The 22,935-nt window shown below is 43.5% G+C and overlaps 1 protein-coding gene across 3 annotated transcripts in view; it reads left to right on the plus strand.

Moving 5' to 3' along the window:
- The window catches only part of PIK3R1 (phosphoinositide-3-kinase regulatory subunit 1), an 86,767-nt gene extending 66,247 nt beyond the window's left edge, over nucleotides 1–20,520 (plus strand). The window contains exons 1-10 of one of the 3 annotated variants that reach the window (XM_049649557.1): nucleotides 3,767–8,068; nucleotides 11,545–11,647; nucleotides 12,339–12,437; nucleotides 12,540–12,720; nucleotides 12,931–13,056; nucleotides 13,784–13,926; nucleotides 14,130–14,306; nucleotides 14,405–14,473; nucleotides 15,106–15,276; nucleotides 16,208–20,520. In XM_049649557.1, coding sequence (XP_049505514.1) covers nucleotides 7,657–8,068; nucleotides 11,545–11,647; nucleotides 12,339–12,437; nucleotides 12,540–12,720; nucleotides 12,931–13,056; nucleotides 13,784–13,926; nucleotides 14,130–14,306; nucleotides 14,405–14,473; nucleotides 15,106–15,276; nucleotides 16,208–16,397 — 1,671 coding nt within the window. In that variant the 5' untranslated portion in view covers nucleotides 3,767–7,656 and the 3' untranslated portion in view covers nucleotides 16,398–20,520. Of the gene's footprint in view, nucleotides 1–3,766; nucleotides 8,069–8,095; nucleotides 10,159–11,544; nucleotides 11,648–12,338; nucleotides 12,438–12,539; nucleotides 12,721–12,930; nucleotides 13,057–13,783; nucleotides 13,927–14,129; nucleotides 14,307–14,404; nucleotides 14,474–15,105; nucleotides 15,277–16,207 lie in introns of those variants that run through there. The other 2 variants (XM_049649558.1, XM_049649554.1) reach the window with 2 other exon arrangements.
- Nucleotides 20,521–22,935: the final 2,415 nt, after the last annotated feature.

Consider the following 22,935-nt stretch of genomic DNA (forward strand, 5'->3'; position numbering starts at 1 on the left):
AGCCATTTAACAAAGCAGGAAATGTAGACCATGTTAGCAGTGGATTTAACTTAAACTGATGTATTTTTCTTCTGTGGAAAGTCTAAACAACCTTCCTTTGCCGTATACTGATTAGAAGTTAGCCAACAGAAGCTGGTCATTTAGCATAACGATTCGGGTCCAGTAAGTGAAGTTTCAGGACCAGTCGAAATGTGGCTTGTATCTTAATTTATGCCCAGAGTTAAAATAAAACACCATGCATTTACTCTTCGTTATAGGTAACTCATACAAACTACCAAATTTATCTCTGGATAAACAGGCATAGGGACCCACTGATCAGTGTTAATTAAACAAGGGGAAATTAAGTTGTGCTTTTATAGGTGTTAAATAGCCAAGCTTGGTTGTTCGCAGTGGGATGGTGCAGATTGCGAGAGGCAGGGCTTAGGCTTGAAGGATTGAAGGATGTGAGGATTGAAGGATGGCGTAGGTAACCACTCACAAGGCAAGTATTTGGAAGGGCTGCTGTGGGCAGGCTCAAGATATGGTATCCAAAGGTAAGAGAGGCAGCAGAAATAGTATATAGGGCAAGTGTGGTATGTTCCAAATGTTCCAGATCACAACAAGCAGGATGTTCAGTGGGGATACTCTGAATTGTAGGTGAATGGCATCAGAGCAGTGTGTCAACAATAGCCAAGGACTTTAGCCCAGGGGGTGGCCAGAAGGTTTATCTCATGTAACTACTTGGGGCACTTGTTAATGGATTTGGGAACTCTTTGTTGGTGTTCAGTGGCTGCCTTTTGGCTCAGTATGAAAGAGTCCATGGTCGGTTGTTAAAGGTACCCTGTGATGCGGGGACAGGGGGCAGGTGTGAAACATGGCACTTGAGTCCTTTATTGACTAGGCCCCACCCCAGACTAAACACATGGGCGGGGAATGGAGAAGACTAGTAACAACAAAACAGGACCCTGGGCCAACGGGCGGGGCTGTGCTCTCCCACTCCCTCCTGGCCCATGGTGTACATGTGGAGGTTTGTCTCAGAGGAGGGACAGCTGAGTCCCGCTTGTAGAAAGGGCCAGAGGTGGTGCCGCTCTTCTCAGTGCCCGCCCCTCTGGACACGGGGAGGTAGGAAAGCTAACAGCCAGACAAGGTTTGATAGATACCCACCAGTGAATTTAACCGGAGTATCTTAAGAGTATCTCCTACATACCTGGGAGAGTCACGGGTGGAGTTTAATTAGTCTGGTGTAAGCTGGTTAAACGTCCTTATCCGTTTCAGTTCGATTCCACCAAAGAAAGCATTCACGTTCATCCATTTTCGTTATGCGCGCTTCGGACCGCCTGCTGTGTCATAGACCCTGGTACATTCTTCCAAGAAAGTGGTGTGCCAGTTTCCCAGGCGGGTTCATTCTGTCAGCGCTGTTGAATGATGAACACTGCACTGAATGTTTCCGAGACCATCCCAAGATTCATGCAGCCTCTTCAAGAAAATTGAACCCGAGTAATCTCTAAACCCTAGTTTGAGCTATTTTTCCCTTTGTGTGGTATCTCTCAGCTATTGTAAGGAATGTGTAGGCCCTTTGGAATGAAATAGAGGCTTCGTCGTCCCTCACTTGTGGAAACACACCACCTACTTCAGGAAGAACGTCGTCCTGAACACCTTTGTATTCAGGGGTGGCTTTGCCGCAAATGATTGGCAGGGCACTCTTGGTTAGAGAAATGATTTCTTAGGCCTGGTGGGAATCCGACATTTTCCTCGAGTCCTTCATCATTGCCCCAGCGTGTGCTATTACCAGAGGGGTCTGGAAACGCAACACCAGTGCATCTCCATTGAACAGTCTTAAATCATTCATTTGAACTGCCTTTATTGTTGTGAATAGAAATAAGTGCTTGGAGGGGAGCCTGGGTGGCTCAGTTGATTAAGCATCCAACATCAGCTTGGGTCATGATCTCGAGGTTCATGAGTTTGAGCCCCGCATCAGGCTCTCTGCTGACAACTCAGAGTCTGGAGCCTGGTTCGGATTCTGTGTCTCCCTCTCTCTGCCCTCCCTTGCGCACTCTCTCTCTCAAAAATAAAAATAATCATTAAAAAAAAAAAAAAGAACGAAGTACTTGAATGATTTTAGGGGGAGACAGGGAAGCAAGGCTATCATGTAATAGATAGGCATCTTTTGTAGTTTTTACCTGGTAAAACTTGAGGTGATAGGCAAAACTGATGATGACTGAGGCAACGTGTCAATTCCTATAAGACCATTAGCACACAGGATCTAAGTGCTAGGCTCTAGGGTGCTTACTCTGAATATAAAAAGAATTTTAGAAATGTGATGGGTACTTGGTAGGATAACTGAGTAGACTGAAAAGGCTTGTAGAAAAAAATAGGACTTGAAACGGGCTTGGAAGAACTGCTAGAGTTTGAAAAGGGAAAGAGGAAATAGTATTCCAGTTCGACGAGGTTCAGAGGTTTAATCAAAATAAGTTGCAAAGTACAAAAATAATGGCTGGATACACCAGATTTGAAGAGGTAGTAAATGTTTGGTTTTTTTTTTTAATTTTTTTTTTAACGTTTATTTATTCTTTTGAGACAGAGAGAGACAGAGCATGAACGGGGGAGGGTCAGAGAGAGCGAGACACAGAATCTGAAACAGGCTCCAGGCTCTGAGCTGTCAGCACAGAGCCCGACGCGGGGCTTGAACTCACGGACCGCGAGATCATGACCTGAGCAGAAGTCGGCCGCTTAACCGACCGAGCCACCCAGGCGCCCTGAGGTAGTAAATGTTTTCAATGACAGTGTCGTGGAAAGCATCATTTTAGAGCCAAAGGCATAGTCCAACGCTTCATTTGCTCAGTAGGAAACTGAAGCGCCCCCAGAGGTTGAGAGCTCTCCCTGGTGCTACCCAAGCAACGTGTGCCCGAGCTAGGTCTGCAGGGGGGACCTAGTCCTGGACCCCAGCCTGCTGCTTGGTGCTGCACCTGCTTCCTGGGTTTTGAGAAGCTTCATGAGCAATGGGACTGCTTTTAGTGTCTAGTCCCAAGTCCTCTGAGGTTTCCAGTAAGAAAGAAACTAAAGATAGATGATACTGGCTTCTATGGGTCCCCATATAGTGGGGAGCCCCACGGCGGTTGTTATAGCTTTGGGGGCTAAAACTCAGAATCGCTCTGTCTGCCTTGCACTGGTAAGAACAGTGAGTCAAATAGATCTGCTTTGACTCAGCTCTTGCTACTCATTTGCCAAGTTCCTATCAAGTAAGTTAGCCATTCCAAACTGTTTTCTAGTCTGTGAAATGGGAATAATGCCTCTCTCTTGGGGTGGTTGTGAGATGTAAATGAGGTGATAGGTACTGCTGCTCACCACCCTATAGCCTCTCTCTCCTGTTGCCCAGCTCTGGTTTTTAAGGACCTCTCAGAGCACCTCCCCCCCACCCCCATTCTGCAGCCCCAGCTCCCGAGTCCTGTCATGCCCTTCTGTCCACTGAGCCCCCATTCCCAGCCAGCAGAGCCAGGCCTCCAGGTACCTGCCTGGGCTTCACTGCTAATCTGCAAAAGACACCCTCTCCCTTGGCATTTGCTGCTCCATGGCTGCACTGCTTGGCGGGAGGAAGGTACCTTATTTAGTATGATGCCCTTTCCACTGTGTGCGGCTTGGTGAGTAGAGGGGCCTGGATTTCAGTACCGGCTCCCCCTGCCACATGCCCTTATGCAGTGCACAGAACGCACAACTGAACACAGCCCCCCCGCCCCGCCCCCAGCAGTCCCATCCACTTCATTTCACAAGTAGGTCTCTCCCTGCTGGGTGTGCAGTGTAAACCCATTCAAATAGGTCTTTGCCCTTAACACCTTGTCTTCTTAAACTTCACTTTTCTGTGGTGCTTCCTGTTCTTTTCATCTGCTCAGCTACATTCCTCAAGGGCAAAGGCTGCTTCTCCTGTTGAGCTCCTCCTAGCATAGAACGAAGCACAGCATAATAAAATTTGTAAAAACGTTTTGATAAACTAACCAACTTTCAACACGCTTTGGCACACCCACTCATTGAATGCATCCAGCAAAACTGAAGCAAGGATCTTCCCTATGTTTGGAGGGAAACTAAGGTTTGAAAGGTGGAAGAGAGTAAGTTCTCACAACTTTGATAGTCTGCTGTTCCCTTTGTTACTAAAAGTCTTAAAAATACCTAAAGCTGAACAGCAGGTTTTCTTGAATCATTACGTGTTATGTTTACCCTACTAATATTTAGGTAGCTAAAGCAGCTTTCTATAGGGCAGCTAGGGTAAAATTGGGACCATTTAACACAGGGTGCCTTTGAATGAAACCCATTATAAGTGTATTTACATATTGCAGATTTCATGGATATATTCAGAAATATTAATGCAGCATAATTGAAGTCTAATATTGCACCCTCAAGCCCGGAGTGGAAAATAAATGACTCTTTTTCCCTCCTGCCCCTTCTACACCTGTCAGAGTTAATGTTTAACCACTGGCGCATTGCAAAACATTCATCCTGAAGAGCCTGATTCATAAATCTTGTTTTAAATGCACTGGGCTTGGTTTTCAACCAAGACTAAAGCAAGCACTAAGGTAGAGGGAAATGACTTTCAAAGAGTTTTACTTTTCTCTGATTTATTTTTTATTGGGTTTAAAATGTGGTCTTACATTAGAGGGTTGTTTCAAAGGTGAGAAATGAAACCTTGAAAAAACTTGATATATTTAGATGGGTTGGAATAAACAGAGAGGCAAGCCATACTAGGTTTTATCATGAAATAGGAAGTTTTGTTTGTGCTCTGAAAAAGAAACCCATTTCAGGGTGTGTATATTGGTGGGGTATAGGTCAACTTTTGTTTTCACAGTGCTGTCTTCTCTTTTTCTGCAAGGACAGCATCTGAGAGGGAAGGAGTACTTTATTCTGCTGAGCAACGGTCCCATCTTTTATACATTTCGTAGAATGTATCGTATGTAAATCTGGATTTATTTAGAAGTTCAAATGGACGTTTTCCTTAGTGCAGGGTCATTAAGAGCACTGGATATGGAGTAAAGAATTTGCATCATACTGAAAGGCTCTTCTGTCCTAATTCGTGTTAAGTTAAAATTATGAAGGGAGGTATTCATTTAACCCTTAAACGAAGATTTGGGTTCGTTTATTTTTTTCCTTCTCACTGCATTTTTTTTTTAAAGAAGTTGTGCAGGGTGCAAGCTGGTTGTGGGATAGTCGCTGTCTGATGGCGATGTGCACATGGGAGATAGTGTTCAGTCTATTCTTTCAAACGTATTTTAATGATTAAGGATATTTTTCCTGACAAGATCACACCTGCTGAGAAATGAAATGTGGCCTCTTTTTGCCTCTGAAATGAGTTTTACAAAACTTTGAGGAAAGGAAAAGTAGTAAGACATAGTGTTTTGAAGACTCCACAAGGTAAAGTTAGTTTTCAGTTACATGTGTAAGTTTTGCAGTGTGGCTGAGTCTTTGGGTCTCCAATAAATGTTGGCATTAAAATACAAGTTTTTTTTTAAAAAGGACTTAAGGAAGGGACACCTTGGTGGCTCAGTCAGTTGAGTGTCCGACTTTGGCTCAGGTCATGATCTCACAGTTTGTGGGTTCCAGCCCCACGTGGGGCTCTGTGGTGACAAGTCAGAGGCTGGAGCCTGCTTTGGAATCTGTGTCTCCCTCTTTCTCTGCCCCTCCCTTCCTCTCCCTCCCTCTCTCTCTCTCTTTCTCTCATTAAAAAATAAACGTTAAAAAAAATTTAAAAAGGGCTTAAAGAAAGTGAAAAACATTTCCTAAGCTGTTATAACATCTGTGTGTTCCATTTATTATTTGTAAGTGAATCCTACGTTTGTGTGATACTTTGGGATAGTGGGAGATGAATGAAATACAGTACACAGAAAGTTGATCCTTTTCTCCCAAGGAGAAGTTACTGATTCTGTTCTACCAGCAGAGGGCTCCCTTTTTAAGCTAATAAAGAAGCAGTATGTGTCTCGCCCATGACTTTTCAAAGACTGAAATTGAACCAGGGAAAAAACTCAGCTCACACTTTCAGTAATGTAATAGAACCTCTGTGGTAGAGGATTGGACATATCGTGAGACATTAGAAGCAGAGTTTTCAAATCTCTCCAAGTGGAAGCTGTTAGGCTTTCCAGTGGTCAGTGTTCTGTGACAGAATACTGTTGGACTAGTCAATATTTTAATCTTGGGGAAGTTTTGACATGGAACATCATGTAAATTTAGACAGATGCTTAAGAGACCGGTGTTTCCAAGGTTTCTAGCTTTAGAGAGACTATTTTTAAAAGTAGGCCAAGATTCTGCAGCTCAGGATGCAAAGGTTTTCTCTGAACTCGCCTTACGTCCCTGTGATCAGCAGGCAGGAGCTGCGAGATTCACTTATAGACTCTTTTCTTCCCACTGGCAAGTAGGTTTTTCATGCTTTATCAGTCACACCAAAGGCAAGTTTGTAAAGACCCCTTGCCTGCGTGGACTTTATGGTCCCCACCTAGATCTTCCTTTAGCACTCTCTACATATGACCCTGGGGTTCCCTTCCTGTACAGAGTCTGAGTGTCTTACAGACAGATCCTTGTTGCCTCGAAGAGAACTAGAAGGTGTTGTTTTTTTTTTTTTAAACCTTTAAATAAGCTAAAAATAGAGAACAGAAAAAGTCAGTTTTGTTATAGGTGTGAATTTTTTCACATGTGGCCTTTAAGACATTAACTTAAGTTTCACTTGTTAATTTTAACTTTATCTGGCAGAGGGAAGTAAAGACAGGGCCAGTGGGTGGAGAAAAAGGAGTTTAGGACTGAATGTCAGAAGGCTAGGTTGTGGCCCCGGAGCTTTGATCTTGTGCAAACCCCTTCGATCCCCCTGGATCAGGATCTTGTGTGTGTGTGTGTGTGTGTGTGTGTGTGTGTGTGTGTGTGTGTGTAGCATGAGGGATTTGCTCGAAGTGGTCTTTGGATTACTTTCTGGTTTTAAAGTTAGTGATTCTGTGATTTTCCATTGTTAAGGTTCTTGGGATATTAGTAAAGCCATCCATCTATGCTGATGCAGAGCGAAAATTTTCTTAGGTCAAATTTTAGTGTGGTCCATTAGCACTTTCTCAAAGGACACAGATCCTCTGGAAAGGCTCATGGGCTCCTTGCCCTCTCCTTTGCTCCATTTAGCAGTCACATGAACTGCATGCAGACACAACTTTTAATTACCAGACACTTCTAGGGCCAGTTAAACGTGAGTGGAAATTGGCTTCATAAAAGTATCTCGCAGAGTAGGGTTTTTCTGCTCCTCTTCATGAGGTCGTGGAGCGTATGGGATCTACGTCTTCCCCACCAAACTCTCCTCCCAGGATCAAACGTTTTTTTCAACCCTGTACCCTGCTCAGTTCCTCCGTAGGGCTTTCCTCTTACACCTGCGGGGCTGTCTGTGCTGGTGTGTGGGAGGAGGTGGACACGAGCAAGGCACGGTGTTCTGGGCTGTTCGGAGAGGTTCAGGCCTTTACAAGCAAGGCTTTGATTCTATTTTTGCTGAACTAGCTCAGCCACTTCCTGTGTTTGGCCGTGCATAGTGCCTCGCTTCACTGTGGCCACTTGAGCCCCGCGCGCTGCCGCAGCCAGTTAGAGAGACTATTTTAGGTCCCCTCACAATGGCCTTCTCATTTCCTTGGCGAAAATGAGCGAGTTGGGCTGGCAGTGGCCACTTGTTAGCCGATGACAACTTTGACTTTGACTTGGGCTCCCCTCCCCCACCCGAAATCCCTAGCTCAGCAAATATTTGAACCTGCCCAAGTTAATCATGAAGCCGTGATCTTTATCTGCGAGACGTGCGAGCGCCGGGGCTTTCTCCCTCCCGCGTACGGCACCACCGGCAGCCAGTGGCTGTGTCCATGGGGAGCGGGCGGTGAGCGGCGCTGCTGCGGCGGTCCCGTCCCGACGTCCGTGTCGCGCCGCGCGAGCCCGAGGGTCCCGCGCCGCCGCCGCCGCCGCCCCTGCGCTCAGCGGGCGGGAGCGCTGCCGCGGAGTGGGCGCCACCGTGGGGGCGGCGGGGAGAGCCGGGGGCGGCGTTCGCATTGTCGGAGACCGGCCTGGCCGCGGGAAACTGCAGACATGCATAACCTGCAAAGTAAGTTGCCTTTAACTTGTACCCCCTTCGCCACTGCCCTGCTTTTGTGCTTGTGTGCCAGGTTCCCCTCTGTAGTTTGTCTTTGCGGGTGTGTCAGTGAGACGAAGTGCTGTCTGGGGAGGGCAGATAAGAGATTAGCGGAGACACTCCCCCCTTTCCTGGAGGGGCACAGTGTGCGGAAAAGATGGGCTTTAGGCTGGAAACGGGGAAGGAGGTAATTACAAAGTGCTTGGCTGGAAGTTGGTGCCCAGCCAGGCTTTGGAGAGACGTGGAAAATCACCTGTCTCCCTCCCCTCCTCCCCTGGTCCGTTTGCCACATGGGATCCAGCAGCAGGACTGGTTTGCACCAAGTGCTCCCAAAGACATGGGGTAGCCCTCTGGGCTGTTAGCCTGTCCACAGCTGCTGGCGGGACTCCTCCTGGGGGAGAGAAAACACGTTTTTATTAAAGTAAAAAATTTTTTCTGACCCTCAGTCGAGGACATATCCCAACCACTTGGACCATTTTTGTGCGTGTGATTTTGAATTTAGGAATAGAAAAGTGGCCCGGGCCGTCTGCGGGAGGGTATAGGTTGAGACTGCCTTCCTCATCAATGGGACAATAAATCCAGCTAGACAGGATTCAAGCAGAGTGCTCAGTGAAATGACATGCCTTTGCTCTACTATTTTATATGATTCTAAATTTGATAGAGGGTCTAACAATAAATTTTAAGGGGTTCTGTGTTCTTTAAATGGTCACACAAATATGTGACATACATAAGTGCACTGATCACAAGCCCACTATAGTTTTTTTTAATCAGCTACTAATTGGGGATGGGGGCTTTTCCTCCTCACCTCTTCATAATAGTGTAAATGTAAAGAGGTGGTTTATAATGGAAATGTACATTAAGCTCTAGTGAGGATGGGAAGACTATATGCAGAATGGCTGTAGAGAACTGAAATTAATAGATTTATAGAGGAATTGATTTCTTTACATTAAATATTGCTAACCAGGAATAATAGTCCCCAGTGTAAGGCATTTGAGATGGGGGGGGGGGGCGAACAACCAAAAATGATTACATCACTCTCCCCTCAAGCAGTATTAGCACAAGAAGTCGGAGGATGGGTTTTTCAGTGACAAATAGTTTGCAAACATAACCCTACCTCTGCTCTGCATTCTTGATATATATGGCCCCTTTCTTTTTGGAAGGCGTAACTTACCTGGACTAGTCTTGTTAGACAGTAACATTAAATGTGTGCTGATAATAGGCAGATCTTCATTCCTGTTGAGATGTTGCATTATTATTCCCTAGTGGCTAGTGTTAACTTTAGTATGTTTGGTAGAAGGAGATTTTTCTTTAAATTGTGCTTTCTAATGTGGTACGTTTGTAACAGTGTTTAAGTTCTGAGTTGTCAGTGAGTTATGCAGGAATGAAATTAAACATCCTGAGTTCTTGATCCCTTCTGCTTTTAATATATACAGGAGGCATTTAAGGACTGTAAAATATACCTTAAATATACTATTGTGATGCATTTGTAAGATTTTTAAACCAAGGCATGACCAGGCTCTCCATAAACCCAGATGCACTAGGGGAAAAAAAAAAAAAAAAAAAGCTCCGGGCTGCAGCATATCAGCTTTTGTCAACCTGCCAACAGCGGAGCGTACCATGCTGCAAGGAGTAATAAAAAAGGAATTAGAGAACTCAGTGCTGGAGGAGAAGAGTCAAATTAAACACCTTTTTGAAACGATGAGCATGTATACATTGCAGTTCTATGAAATGTGGGTTCTTCCTGAGGCTGGGATTGTGTTAAGACTGGATCTAGAAGAGAAATGATGGAGCAGGAGTGGTCTGGTGACATTTTTCTGACTTGATTGGCTGGGGTGTGTGATGTAATAGGTTACAGTGCAGCCCCTTATAGGTTTTAAAATGAATTCCAAGACACCATTACAAAGAAAGCCGGACTCTTTTCTTATAACTGAGCTCAGCCAAGGAAACTCTCGCACAAATGTACAACACTGTTTGGAATATGGAAGACCTGGATTTAGAATATGCTAAGACAGATATAAATTGTGGCACAGACTTGATGTTTTATATAGAAATGGATCCACCAGGTAACACTGCAGTATTCTTTTAGAAAGCTAGTTAATTTTGCGGATTTTTGGGGAGGGGGGAGGTTGACAACTACTGTAAACCGATCCTCTTGAGTTTTCTATTTTTTATTAATTTGTTGTAACTTAATAAAAATTAGTTTGATCATAGCTTGGACATTAAATCGTTTGCCTGTGGAAGCAAGCAGATCAGGCTGTCTGTTGGTAAATGGTTTTTTTTCTTACTTGAATAGATATGAATTGAATTCCAGTTTTTCACTGGTGTCTTTTGTTAATCGAGGTCCTTTGCTATTTGTGTTGTATTGTTGTGTATCTTTCATACTGTTCCTTTAATTAAAATGATGCGTCCTTTGTGCTGCTTTTCTCTTTTGACAGTGGATGGGAACAGTGGTACTTTGCAGTGATAACACTTGGTACTTTAGAAGGCGTGTAGAATGTAGCAGTGATTACAACTCAGTTGTAGGTGACCTGAAACTATTCTAAATCAGACGCTGAGACTTTGCCTACTCTTATATTGAGACACTATATTGAGAAAAGGAGTTGGCTTGCCCTTATTTCATCCTAGTCCTTATACAGTGTTCTTGATAGACTCCTGAAATAATTTTTGCGTGAAATACTGTCCTTTAAAACTTAACGACTTAGAATTCACTTACAAATCCTAGCCTTATTTTGCTTCCCAAATTTTCTTCCCGTATTAGCCCTGCTCCCAATTAAGAAATTCAGAAACACTTGACATTGAGGAAGAGGGATATGGTTTTTAATCAGTCTTGGCATATAGAGCACAATCTATCCACTAGAATATTAACATGAATGCTAAAGAGATTTAGGTCACAGATGAGTTTCTTAAAGTGGCTTTTGGCAAAAGAGGGCCTGAAATACTAAGATTAGAGAAACCCAATTCCTCCTCTTAAAACATATTGCTGTAGATGAGCTTTTTTCTTACAGCAACAGCATTTGTGGAGGACAGAAACCAAATTTGTCTTTTATAATTAAATAAGAGGAGGAAATTAAAGCCAACCCATGTGATTCCTCCTGCTCATATGTTCATGGTTTCCTATTTTAGATGGATTTGATCAGGCCTGAAACTTTAATATAACTAGAGCCTAGAAGCAGAATGCCGGGACTCAGGATTTACTCTGAAATACACTCATATGGCCAGCCGGGTTTATTTGTTCATCTCTAAGCCGTTCTCTCTTTTTCACTTCCTTTTCTTTTTGATCCATGCTCTGAGAGATGCCTTTTTTTTTTTTTTTAAAGCAAACGATCATGTTTCATGGAGTTGTGAATTACTGCTGTATTTCATAGTATTGTAAAGAAACTTAGTTCTCATTGCAACCTTCCACCGTAGTTGGGATCGCAAACAACTTTTTGTTTCTCTTTAATCTACAGCATTGCCTCCTAAACCACCCAAACCCACTACTGTAGCCAACAACGGTATGAATAACAATATGTCCTTACAAGATGCTGAATGGTACTGGGGAGATATCTCAAGGTAAGGCTCCACAAACTCTGGAGTTTTCGCTAGAGACAGAGCTCTGGTTTTAGAGAAAGAAACACACCAGCTTGCTGAGTTCCATTTTTAGGATATCCTCCAACATAAGCATGAAGCATAGTTGGTAGTCTTCCAAAGAAGACCAGAGAAGTCCCTGAGCACTGGGGAACTGTTGGGTGCTGGATGCCACAGGAAATTAAATACTCGAGAAGTCTCATTATTGACAGGTCAGGAAAGCACCAGGGTGAGGTGGCCCACCGCCTTAAGGGAGGGTCCAGGGTCGCTTTCTGTTAGGCAGAAGTATAAGAATTAATGTTAGTATCTTGTACGTATGAAAAAGGCCTGTTTATTCGTAGCTTTTTTTTTTTTTTCTGAAGGGGAGGAAGGAGTCCTTTTTCAGGATCATGACTTTGTGAGCTCATTGGCCAGAGTGATTAGTGTGTTTGGACCACCGATAGACCAGTAATGAAAGGTTTTTTTGTTTTTTTTTTTTTCTTTTAGCTCCCAGTTTGTAATGAGATGAAATTTATTACATTTCTATATAAACAATACATATAATCAGAAAATGCAATTAATAAAGGGGTGGGGGGGATAGAGGCTCTCTACATAGCTGGTGCTTAATTTTGCTGTGAAGCTAAAACTCTAAAAAAATCCTCAAGGTGAGCTTTGTCCTGTGTCCTTTTCGTTTCAGGGAAGAAGTGAATGAAAAACTTCGAGATACAGCTGATGGGACCTTTTTGGTACGAGATGCATCTACTAAAATGCACGGTGATTATACTCTTACACTAAGGTGAGTCCGGGAACATAGCAACGCTTGAGGTGTGTAAGTAGACACTGGAACACATTTCTAAAGAAGATTGTAATCATGCCCTTTATTTTATTGTGTTTACAGGAAAGGAGGAAATAACAAGTTAATCAAAATATTTCACCGAGATGGGAAATATGGCTTCTCTGACCCACTAACCTTCAACTCTGTGGTTGAACTAATAAACCACTACCGGAATGAGTCCCTAGCTCAGTATAATCCCAAACTGGACGTGAAATTACTTTATCCAGTATCCAAATACCAACAGGTATTCAAAACTGAAATGCTCACATTACAATGTTTAGACAAGACACTTTCAAATACTTAGAAAACATTGTGAAGCAGGTGAATTGCATGTAATAAAATTTCAAAAACTTTATACCTGTGGTCACAAAATTACAGTTTGAGTATGGCCAGTTACTGGACTGCATAGCTGATGAACTGAAGTTTTCTCTCTTCTCATCTCTCATTCTTCCAGGATCAAGTTGTCAAAGAAGATAATATTGAAGCTGTAGGGAAAAAATTACATGAATATAACACTCAATTTCAAGAAAAAAGTCGGGAATATGATAGATTATATGAAGATTATACCCGTACTTCCCAGGTGAGTTTTTTGCTAAAATCAAATTAAAATCTCAGAACTCTTAGTTACTAGAATCGAACATGTGTCAGTTCGGTTTAGGAAAAAGAAAGTAAAGTTGAGGTTTTGCTCATCAAGTGGGGGGAAAGATCATGTATTTGCAGATCATTGTTTAATATTCATAACATCTCTAATAAACCTTTTAAATGAAGCTCGTAAGTGTCAGAATGAGAAGTTCTCGTGATGATAATTGCAGAGGTCGCTGGGAGTTTCAAGTGGATTTGACGTAACAACTCAAAGTTCCACAAACTTGTCTGACCTCCAAAATGAAGATTTAACTTTTTGATGCCCTGTAATAAAAAAAAAAAAAAAAAGTATAGAAGCTCCATTTATGGCAGTGTTTTCCTGGAGAGGTAATCTTCTCTAGGCTATGATGTATCTAGAACCACCAGAGGGAGTAGAAGGCAACATGGATTCCTTAAATTGCTGATAAAGGGGAATGGCTTTTAAAATGAAAACTATAGGAAATTGTTAGGCAGTCTGCTTTCATAGACTGGGAAAATTCCCAAAGGAAATGTGTGCTTCTGTGATACTATTTTAATGGGTTTTATGAATTAGAGGCCTTCCTTGCTAACAGAGTCCCTTCCATGCTAGACAGGAATACCATCAAATGTCCCGGCAGTGTCTCACAATAACAAATTATCCGTTCTGTGAAAGGTATGACATTGTCTTATGAAACATTGTGTTGTAGGAAATCCAGATGAAAAGAACAGCTATTGAAGCATTTAATGAAACCATAAAAATATTTGAAGAGCAGTGCCAAAGCCAAGAACGGTACAGCAAAGAATACATAGAAAAATTTAAACGGGAAGGCAATGAGAAAGAAATACAAAGGTTGGTGAACCATGAGGGTTGTCCCTGTGCTCAAGATAATAATGCAAATCCTCCAGAACTGTTGAAAGATGATCTTGCTTTCTGCCCTTTGAATAATTTTTAAAAATGGCAGCACGAGAAAGCATTCTTTCTGACTTTCTATAAGCTGTGGGAAACCATTGTGGTGAAGCAGGTCATGACCGATGCCTTACTCTTGCCTATAGGATTATGCATAATTATGAAAAGTTGAAGTCTCGCATCAGTGAAATTGTGGACAGTAGAAGACGACTGGAGGAGGACTTGAAGAAACAGGCAGCTGAGTATCGGGAGATTGACAAGCGCATGAACAGCATTAAACCAGACCTCATTCAGCTGAGAAAGACAAGAGACCAATACTTGATGTAAGTCCTCGAGGCAGAACCCTGGGAGCAAATGACCGGCAGTTGCCAAAACCAAGGATCCATGATTAATGCATTTTCCTTTTCTAACTGTCTTCCAGGTGGTTGACTCAGAAAGGTGTTCGGCAGAAGAAGCTGAACGAGTGGCTGGGCAATGAGAACACTGAAGAGTGAGTACTCACCGTAGGTGGGAGGCTGGCGGGGGGGGGGGGGTCTTCATGGTAAGAGAACTCGTGACTTGCTTTGTTTGCAGACCAAGTGAGGAATTTCACGGAGTTTGGAACATCTTCTGTAAACCACATTGCATTATCCAGAATGTTACAAAAAAGGAAAGTTTAGTGAAGGATGCAGAGTTAGTTTTTACCCACAGTCCAATTGAGTGACTCTGTCTAGAAGGAAGGCCCCAAACCTGTAAAAATCCCCAGTGGGTTTCTGGAACAGTCGGGAGGGAAAAAAGGACACAATTCTGTTCAGTGTATCTTTAAAGCTTAAGGCTAGGTTTTGTTTGAATTACAGGAGAAACTGGCAGTCCTCCTAGTCAGTCGGTTTCCTGATCTGAACTGGACAAACAGGATCGTTTGATACCTTCCCCTCTGCCCAGCTGCCTACATGTAGCTCCTGACTTACAAAGAGGAAGAGTCTTACTACTGGGGCTCTTTGTCCAGGGAGGTCACATGGAAGGCTGAGCTCCATGGCCAAGTGCCGCCTGAGTCAGAGCCGCGGTGGCTGGCCTGACAGGCTCGGTGGGAGAGGTGACCTCTCCCAGGGCTTCATGTCAAACCTTTCTCTCCTGCCTCCTTAGCCAATACTCGCTGGTGGAGGATGATGAGGATTTGCCGCACCACGACGAGAAGACATGGAATGTCGGCAGCAGCAACAGAAACAAGGCTGAAAACCTACTCCGGGGGAAGCGAGATGGCACCTTCCTGGTCCGGGAAAGCAGTAAACAGGGCTGCTATGCCTGCTCGGTAGTGTACGTATCTTTCTCTCCTGTCAGACAGCTGCGGACGTGTTTCATTCATTCAGTCAACCAAGCTTCGAAGAACCTCACAGTGCCATAACCTAGAGTAGGAAGTAAAAAAGATACAACGTTTTTCAGGTCTAGGCAGAAGCATAGAAACCTGCTGTTGAGTTCAAAGACTGGGGTTTGGGTCTCAGTTCACCAACTACTTCATCTCATCATGAGCAGTCTCGATCTTCTCATCTTTAAAATGGAAGTAGCAACACGGGGGGGGGGGGGGGGGGGTTGTTTTACTTCCCAAGGTTAATAGCATTACAATATGAGGGAATTCACACGAGAGCTCCACCCGCAGGTCAAGTCTGCACCAGGAACAGGGCCCAACAGCCAGAGAGAGAGGTCATTGGCCTTGAGATCAGTGTACCCAAGAGAAGACCTTTCTGGCATGTGGCACGTTTTCCGTTTATGTCCCATGTGTTTGGGGAATACTGTGAACACTAAGTTTCGGATCACTATGAGTTAAGAAAAGCGAGTGTCCTCTGGGACAGGAAGGTTCTGAAAATTGCACCCAGCCATCTCCCTCCATTTAACCGGAGAAATATTCCTACTGAACAGGAGGGAGAGAGTTGAGGATAAATGCAACGTGAGAGGCTGGTCTGCAAGAATGCAATTCATGCCTGTGCTAACTGTAGAGCCCTGCTCGCATGGCGGGGCCGTCGGTGATGGTAGTGCTCGTGTCCTCTACCCGATCTCGTTTCTCAAAGTCACCCTGTGACACGTCTGCCACCTTCAAGATGAGAATACAGTGGCTCAGGGAAGCTGAGGTAGCAGCCCAAGCCCGTAGCTCCCCTGGGAGTGTTCCCTTCCTGGAGCAAGGCCCGCAGAGGGTACTTTTTCATGAGGACCCTTTTCTGAAAACCGTGTTCTCTCTCTCTGTCCTCTGCAGGGTGGATGGCGAAGTGAAGCACTGTGTCATCAACAAAACGGCAACTGGCTACGGCTTTGCCGAGCCCTATAACCTGTACAGCTCCCTCAAAGAGCTGGTGCTACATTACCAACACACCTCCCTCGTGCAGCACAACGACTCCCTCAACGTCACACTAGCCTACCCGGTATATGCACAGCAGAGGCGATGAAGCACTTGTCCTCTGATCCTTCTCCTGGAGCTCAACCACCCCGAGGCCTCTGGAAAGCACAGGGCTCCTCTGCAGCCTGACCTGTAATTGAGCTGAGGAAACGCAGCCATCTGCCTTCAGATGGGACTCGAGCTTTCGACAAAAAAGTAGAGGGGAAGATACACAGCCTAGCACTGTGCCAGGACCACACGTTTCTGGAGTCCTTGTCCTTTTTTTTAAATTTTTTTTTTTTATTTTTTATTTGTTGGTTTAATTTAAAGCCACAAGGACACACAACACAAAGAGAAAAAGAAATGCAAAAATCTCTGCGTGCAGGGACAAAGAGGCCTTTAACCATGGTGCTTGTTAATGCTTTTTGAAGCTTTACCAGCTCAAAGTTGGGACCTTGTAGACCAGAGGGTGGACGGGCTCAAGAGCCCTGGCCTGGGGACGCTCGAGCCGGGCTGCTTCAGCCTGGGTATGGGCTGTGCACGGTGGACCCAGACACATCGCACTGTGGATTATTTCATTTTCTAACAAATGAACGGTATGTAGCAGAAAGGCACTTCGGCTCACCAGAGACGTTTTGGGAGAACGTCCGCTCACGTACGTTCAGAGGAAATTCTGTTGTAGCTGAATGCCAGAAAGTGTTTCCTTTAAACTTTAAAAACCACCACACCAACAGAAAAATGGAGCTTGGAAAACCGGACTTTAAAGGACATTCATTATATAAAATATGTACATAACAATGGATGACTAACTATCAAATAGATGGATTTGTATCAATACCAAATAGCTTCTGTTTTGTTTTCCTGAAGACTAAATTCACAGTGCTATGCAATTCTTAATTTTCATTGTTCTCGGTTTTAAATGTACCTTCAGAATAAGCTTACCCCATCCCAATTTTTGTTGCCTGAAAATATTATTGTCCCTAATTTTTTTTTGTTAATATTCATTTTGTGATTTTTTTTTTTAAAGAAGAAATGTGTACAGGATGCCAGTAAAAAAAAAAACAAAAAAACAAAAAACAAAAATGGCTTCAGAATTAAAACTATGAATTATTTTACACTTTTTCTTGTACAGAGTACTTGGCTGTTAGCCCAAGGTTAAAAAGTTCATAACAGATTTTTGTGGACTAAATGTTTTGTTGGGCAGTGCCTGATAAGCTTCAAAGCTGCTTTATTCAATAAAAAAAAGAGAAAGATATATGAATATGACAAAGTATTGCTGAGTTCAACAATGTTGTTTCAAAACTCTTAAAATACGGTACCAGGTAATGTGTGCTTCATTAAAAATTGTGAACTTCTTGAATCTGGGGTGGGGGTGGGGGGAGAGGTAGCAAAGGGATGTACAGGTGGGGGGAGGGAGGGCTAGGATGGTTTGCACTTTCTCCTGATTACAGAGAAATGAGTAACTACTTCACTCTTTTCCCACTTGGATCTGCGAGTTATTACACATTAATTACAAGTACAAGACCTACTGGAACGCTAACGCCATGGAGCAGGTCAGAGCATCTAGTTCTTAGGAAGAAAGGGAGCCTCCTGGGGCAGGTCCGCCTTTGTTTGGACCACTGTTTTCAAGGTATCGTCGCTGCATTTAGACCATGTGTCTCTCCAACGTTAGACTACCCATTGCAACCATAAAGCTTCATTTTGGAAGAAGCATGATCTGAAAAACTATTTTCAATCCGCCCATGTGTTATTTTCCTAGCTTTCCATTCAATTGAGATCATAAAGCAAATAAACAGGATCCTCACCGTTACTGCGTTGGGCTGTGTCGAGCTCGTTAAGGTCCTGGCCGCTTCAGGAATCCTGACAGTGCTTCTCATTCATCAGAGTCACTGTGTGTGTTACACGTCACTGTGGGGAAAGGAAGAGGTTTTAGAGTGTTCTTTCCAATTCTGAGCAAGAGGGAGAGGTCTCTCTCCCTGACTGACATATGCAAAGTCCATTCTGTTCCACGGAAACTGTCCGTTTGCGGGGTAGCAGCACAGGATCAGTGTGACGGTCCCTCTCCGGGTAGGTTCAAACAGGATCTTAAAAAAATCATAGTTTTCCTTTCCCAGGAGTGGTTCAGCCACGGCTTGCTTTCTGACACTGGGGAGGGGTTTTTGTTTTGGTTTTCAGTGTTGTTCCTTTTAGAAATTCTTCTGAAAATAATCAGTCTAGCCGCTGACTTCATCAACTGTAGAATGTATTTTTTTCTTCTTTACATGATGCTATGATGCTATCCATACCAAGAGCAATAGTCAGTCTTAACGGCCAGACTGTCAGCCTTCACACTTGACTGTACTGATCTGACCGCCTCCCTCTCATCACACAACTGAGGATCCCCCTGGGTGTAGTCTGTAAGTGTCAACTTTAAAAACACCCTTCCCCTTCACACAGAAGTCTGACGACTAATTAAGAGTGGTTTATCAACTAGCATTTTGGTGGGGTTTTTTTGATAGCACATCCACGTATGCTGTTAGGTATAATTTTCATTTACTATCTGAAATACAAGATTGAAGATGGAATGTTTCATACCAAGTTTGGTTAATGTTTCTGGTTCAACACTCTGGCAAGGTGGCCTGGTATTCAGGCACCTGCCTTATTTTTGCGTTTCGCAAACATAAATGCAAGAGGAAAGTTTCTCTTTGAACAGCAGAGGCAGGATTCATCATTCCCTGTTATGTCGTAACTCACTAGATCTGTGATGTTACATCTCTGCCAAACGCCTTTTTAATTGCATGTAGCATACCCACCACATTCGTCCTTATAGATGTTTGACCAGAAGGGCTCTTTGCGTTCAATCAGACAGTCTTCTCCTAATAACGCTGAGTGGCTCGTGAGTATGAATGGATACAGCAGAGGCATTCCTGATAGCATGCTTTTATGCATGCATTGATTCTCCCCACCCAATGTAACATCCTAAAGATAAAAGCCAGACGCTAAGCTAGCTGCAGAGAGGCTGGGATAGGGCTGTACAAGTGGGAGCACCGGGACCTGATCGTACACACGGAAGAAAAATCAGAACCGTGTGAAAAGGCAAAAAGCATGTGTTTGCAACATCTGACAAGTTCACGGCCCTTGATATATGTATATATGTATATGTGCATGGACTGTTTCCAGTACACCTTTCAGCCACAACAGATCCACAGTCATCGAGTTCAAGTACATAACAAGCAAATGTCTAGTACAATTCTTGTGTATGTGTATGGGTGGTTTGTTTTTTTTTTTTTCCTTTGAAGTTGCTTTGTCTTAAAAAGGTGAAAACTTTGCAAGTGAAGTGAGAAGTTCATAATTCTTTGGCTTTTTTTCTGCTTTTAAAAGTTACTCCTTTGGGGGAGCTGGTCTGGATGACTCACTTAACTTGGAAATCCTCATTTTCGGTGTGTCGAGTCACAATGTGTTTATGTGAGCTGTCACTGTGGGGAATCAATTGCTTTGTCATATAGCTGGTTATGAACTAGTGACGTGTTTGGGAGTCCTACTGATGTTCCTTAATGGGAGAAAAACTCTGCTGGTTTTAACACCTGTGCTTTTGCTATGCATGGTATCCAAGTAGTTGGAGAACAGACCCTGAAATCTGAGTTCGGGGCCTTTTAAGAAAGGGGCAGTTTAAAGCACAATGCCTCACATGGGACAAAGTTTGAAAATACCAAATTCTTATTTTTTAAAAATCTAGTTGTATAAAATACTAGTATTATGAGTAGCAAGGGAACAGAATTGGGTTCATTGGAAACACTATTCAACTTAAGGTTAAACTTGTCACCATGCGATAGCATTAGCTGCCCGGGATGCTGCTATTAAAAAAAAAGAAAAAAAAAAAAAAAAAAAGAAAAAAAATTTAAAAAAAAAGCAAAACAAAAAAAACTCATTTATATGTGTGTATTTTTTAAAGCTACGATCTGTTCAATGTTTTTACAAATCTGTTTATATGACATTGTTAAAATAAAGTTGGTCTTTTGACGAGAGGGAGGATGTCATGGTCAGTTGTAATTTTGCCTTTACAAGGCAACGGGGGTGGGGGGGGTGGGGGGAGTGTGCCTCCTTGACATTTTGTTCAAGCTATAGATTCAATGGAGCTATGTCTTGTTGTTTTAAGTTGCTTTGATGCATTGTATTAGGTCTTCAAACAGAATAAAGGTTGTTTTGAAACTGAAGTTATGGTTTGAAGTCTCAGTGATCACCTAAGAAGCGTTTCTAAAATTGCTCTCTTGCTCTTCTGGTTAACAAACATCACTGCTGTTCCCAGGGCTTCCCACCTCCGTTTTCATCCTATTACCACATTATCGCAAGACACCACTTCACAGGAATGATGGTTAGTGTTACTGGCGTAACTTCACCATATTCTCAGGGATGAAAAGAAGTTACCTCTAGGTGATGTGATATCATTGCAAAGCATGTTCTTGCTATAATGGCCACTGTCCCTCAATTCTTTCCCCATCCATCCATCCCACTTTGTTAAGCCTGCTGGTTTTGTCTCTATTCTGCAGTCCGCATATATTGAACACCCACAGGACAAGGACAGCCTGAGGCACTCTTCAACACGCCTAAGTGTGACACGGGATGTGGCGTGAGGCTTAGGGAGCAAAGCTACACTCCAGAGTGAGGTTTCTCATTGTAGCATCTAGTTAATACATACAAACCATTCTTAATCTGCAATACCTTTCCTATTTGTTTTTTTTTTTTTATTTTTTTTTTTTTTTTTTACATTTATCTATTTTTGAGAAACAGAGTGAGACAAAGCGTGAGCGGGGGAGGGGCAGAGAGCGGACACACAGAATCTGAAGCAGACTCCAGGCTCTGAGCAAGCGGTCAGCACAGAGCCTGATGCGGGGCTCAAACCCACAGACTGTGAGATCATGACCTGAGCCGAAGTCGGACGCTCAACCGACTGAGCCACCCAGGCGCCCCTCCTATTTGTTTTTATTGCTGAGTGAATTTACAGCGATGCTACTTTGCATGTATATGGCACTCATTCACCATGTAGGCACAGCAAGGGTCCTGGACCTGGAGGCGTGGTCTAGTAATGGAAATGAGAGGGGCACGTAAATACAGTCATGGCAACAATGACTAACAGAGTATGGCAGGAACTCTGATTCCCTTCCTGCTTTTCCCCTGCTCGGTTCCGTATCCCAGAGAACTACATTCCCAGGGTCTCTTGTCATCTGGCTTCTAGGTCCTGAGTCCTCCGGCGGCACTAACTCTTGCCAGATCAACCCTCCCCACCAAGGTTTGAGGGGCCCCAGGATGCTCTGCCTCTCAGAAGAAGCCTCTGGCTTCTGAGCTACATAGAGCCTCAGTGCCTCCTGCCATTTTTAGTCTGGCCCCAGGGGTGGTGGCAGCTATCGGCTATTGCTAATCCTCAGGATTCTCTCACCCCCACCTGTCTGGTTTCTGAGACCTTCCACCATGTGAGTAACCTATTCTCATCATTCAATTCTTCCTATCACAGCTAGATTTTTTTTTTCCTGGCTGACCTTTGATTGATAAACCATGTAAGTTCCATTCAATACTGTATATGCATCATCTCATATAATCCTTCCACAATTGTGAGTTTGAAGACAAGCTTTCCATTCTACGATCAGAAACTGAAGGAGACATGTTACATGATTTACTCCGATCATGCAACAATTAGAAGAGTGGAGCACTAAGCTGTGTGACTCAAGCCAAAGCTCCTCACGCTGTCACAGCCTTCCAATGAGAAATGCTAGGAAGTTCAAAGAAAGGTTTACGGGTCACTCTTCCTGATGAGGCGCTGAAGATGAGGTTTCCACTGGTGGACAGCGCACAAGGGACCAGTAACGAATGGCAGGAAATGGCAAAGGTTTGCTTTCCACCAGAGGTTCCTGACCAACAGCATTATCATCAGCACTACCTGGAAACCTGTCCCAAGTGCAAATTCGAGGTTCTCACCCTCAAACTACTAACGCAGAGTAGGCCCAGCAATCTTTTTCCACAAGTTCTCCAGTTTAAAAAAGGTTTTTTTCCAATGTTTATTTTTGAGAAACAGAGAAAGAGTGCGAGTGGGGAGGGGCAGAGAGCGAAGGAGACACAGAATCCGAAGCGGGCTCCAGGCTTTGAGCTGTCAGCACAGGGCCCAACATACGGCTTGAACTCAGGAACCATGAGATGATGTCCTGAGCCAAAGGCGGGTGCTTAAACGATAGAGCCACCCAGGTGCTCCAGTTCTCTGACTTTAATGCAAACTCAAGTGTGAGAATCACTAGTTAACATCACCCGATTGTCGAAATAGTAGTACCAGTATTTTCATTAGAAGCCACTGCTATTATTAATGAGTGACAGAAACATATTTTTACTTTATGATATAATTTACATTCATAGCATAGAGTCTATACAGAAAATAGACTGATTTTCAGTTTAGGAGATCTAGTCTTATCTTCGGTCTTTAATTAGCTGTGGGAACTTGGTCAACTCAGTTCACCTGTGTAGGCCTCTAATTTCTCATCTGTAAAATAAAGTTGTGAGTCTAAATATGCTCTAGAAGGAGTCCCAGAGACTGTGGTGTGATTTAGTAGACTGAGACTATTCAATCCCCTGGTTTTCCGTTAACC

This window comes from Panthera uncia (assembly GCF_023721935.1).
Source record: "Panthera uncia isolate 11264 chromosome A1 unlocalized genomic scaffold, Puncia_PCG_1.0 HiC_scaffold_17, whole genome shotgun sequence".
NCBI lineage: Eukaryota > Metazoa > Chordata > Mammalia > Carnivora > Felidae > Panthera > Panthera uncia.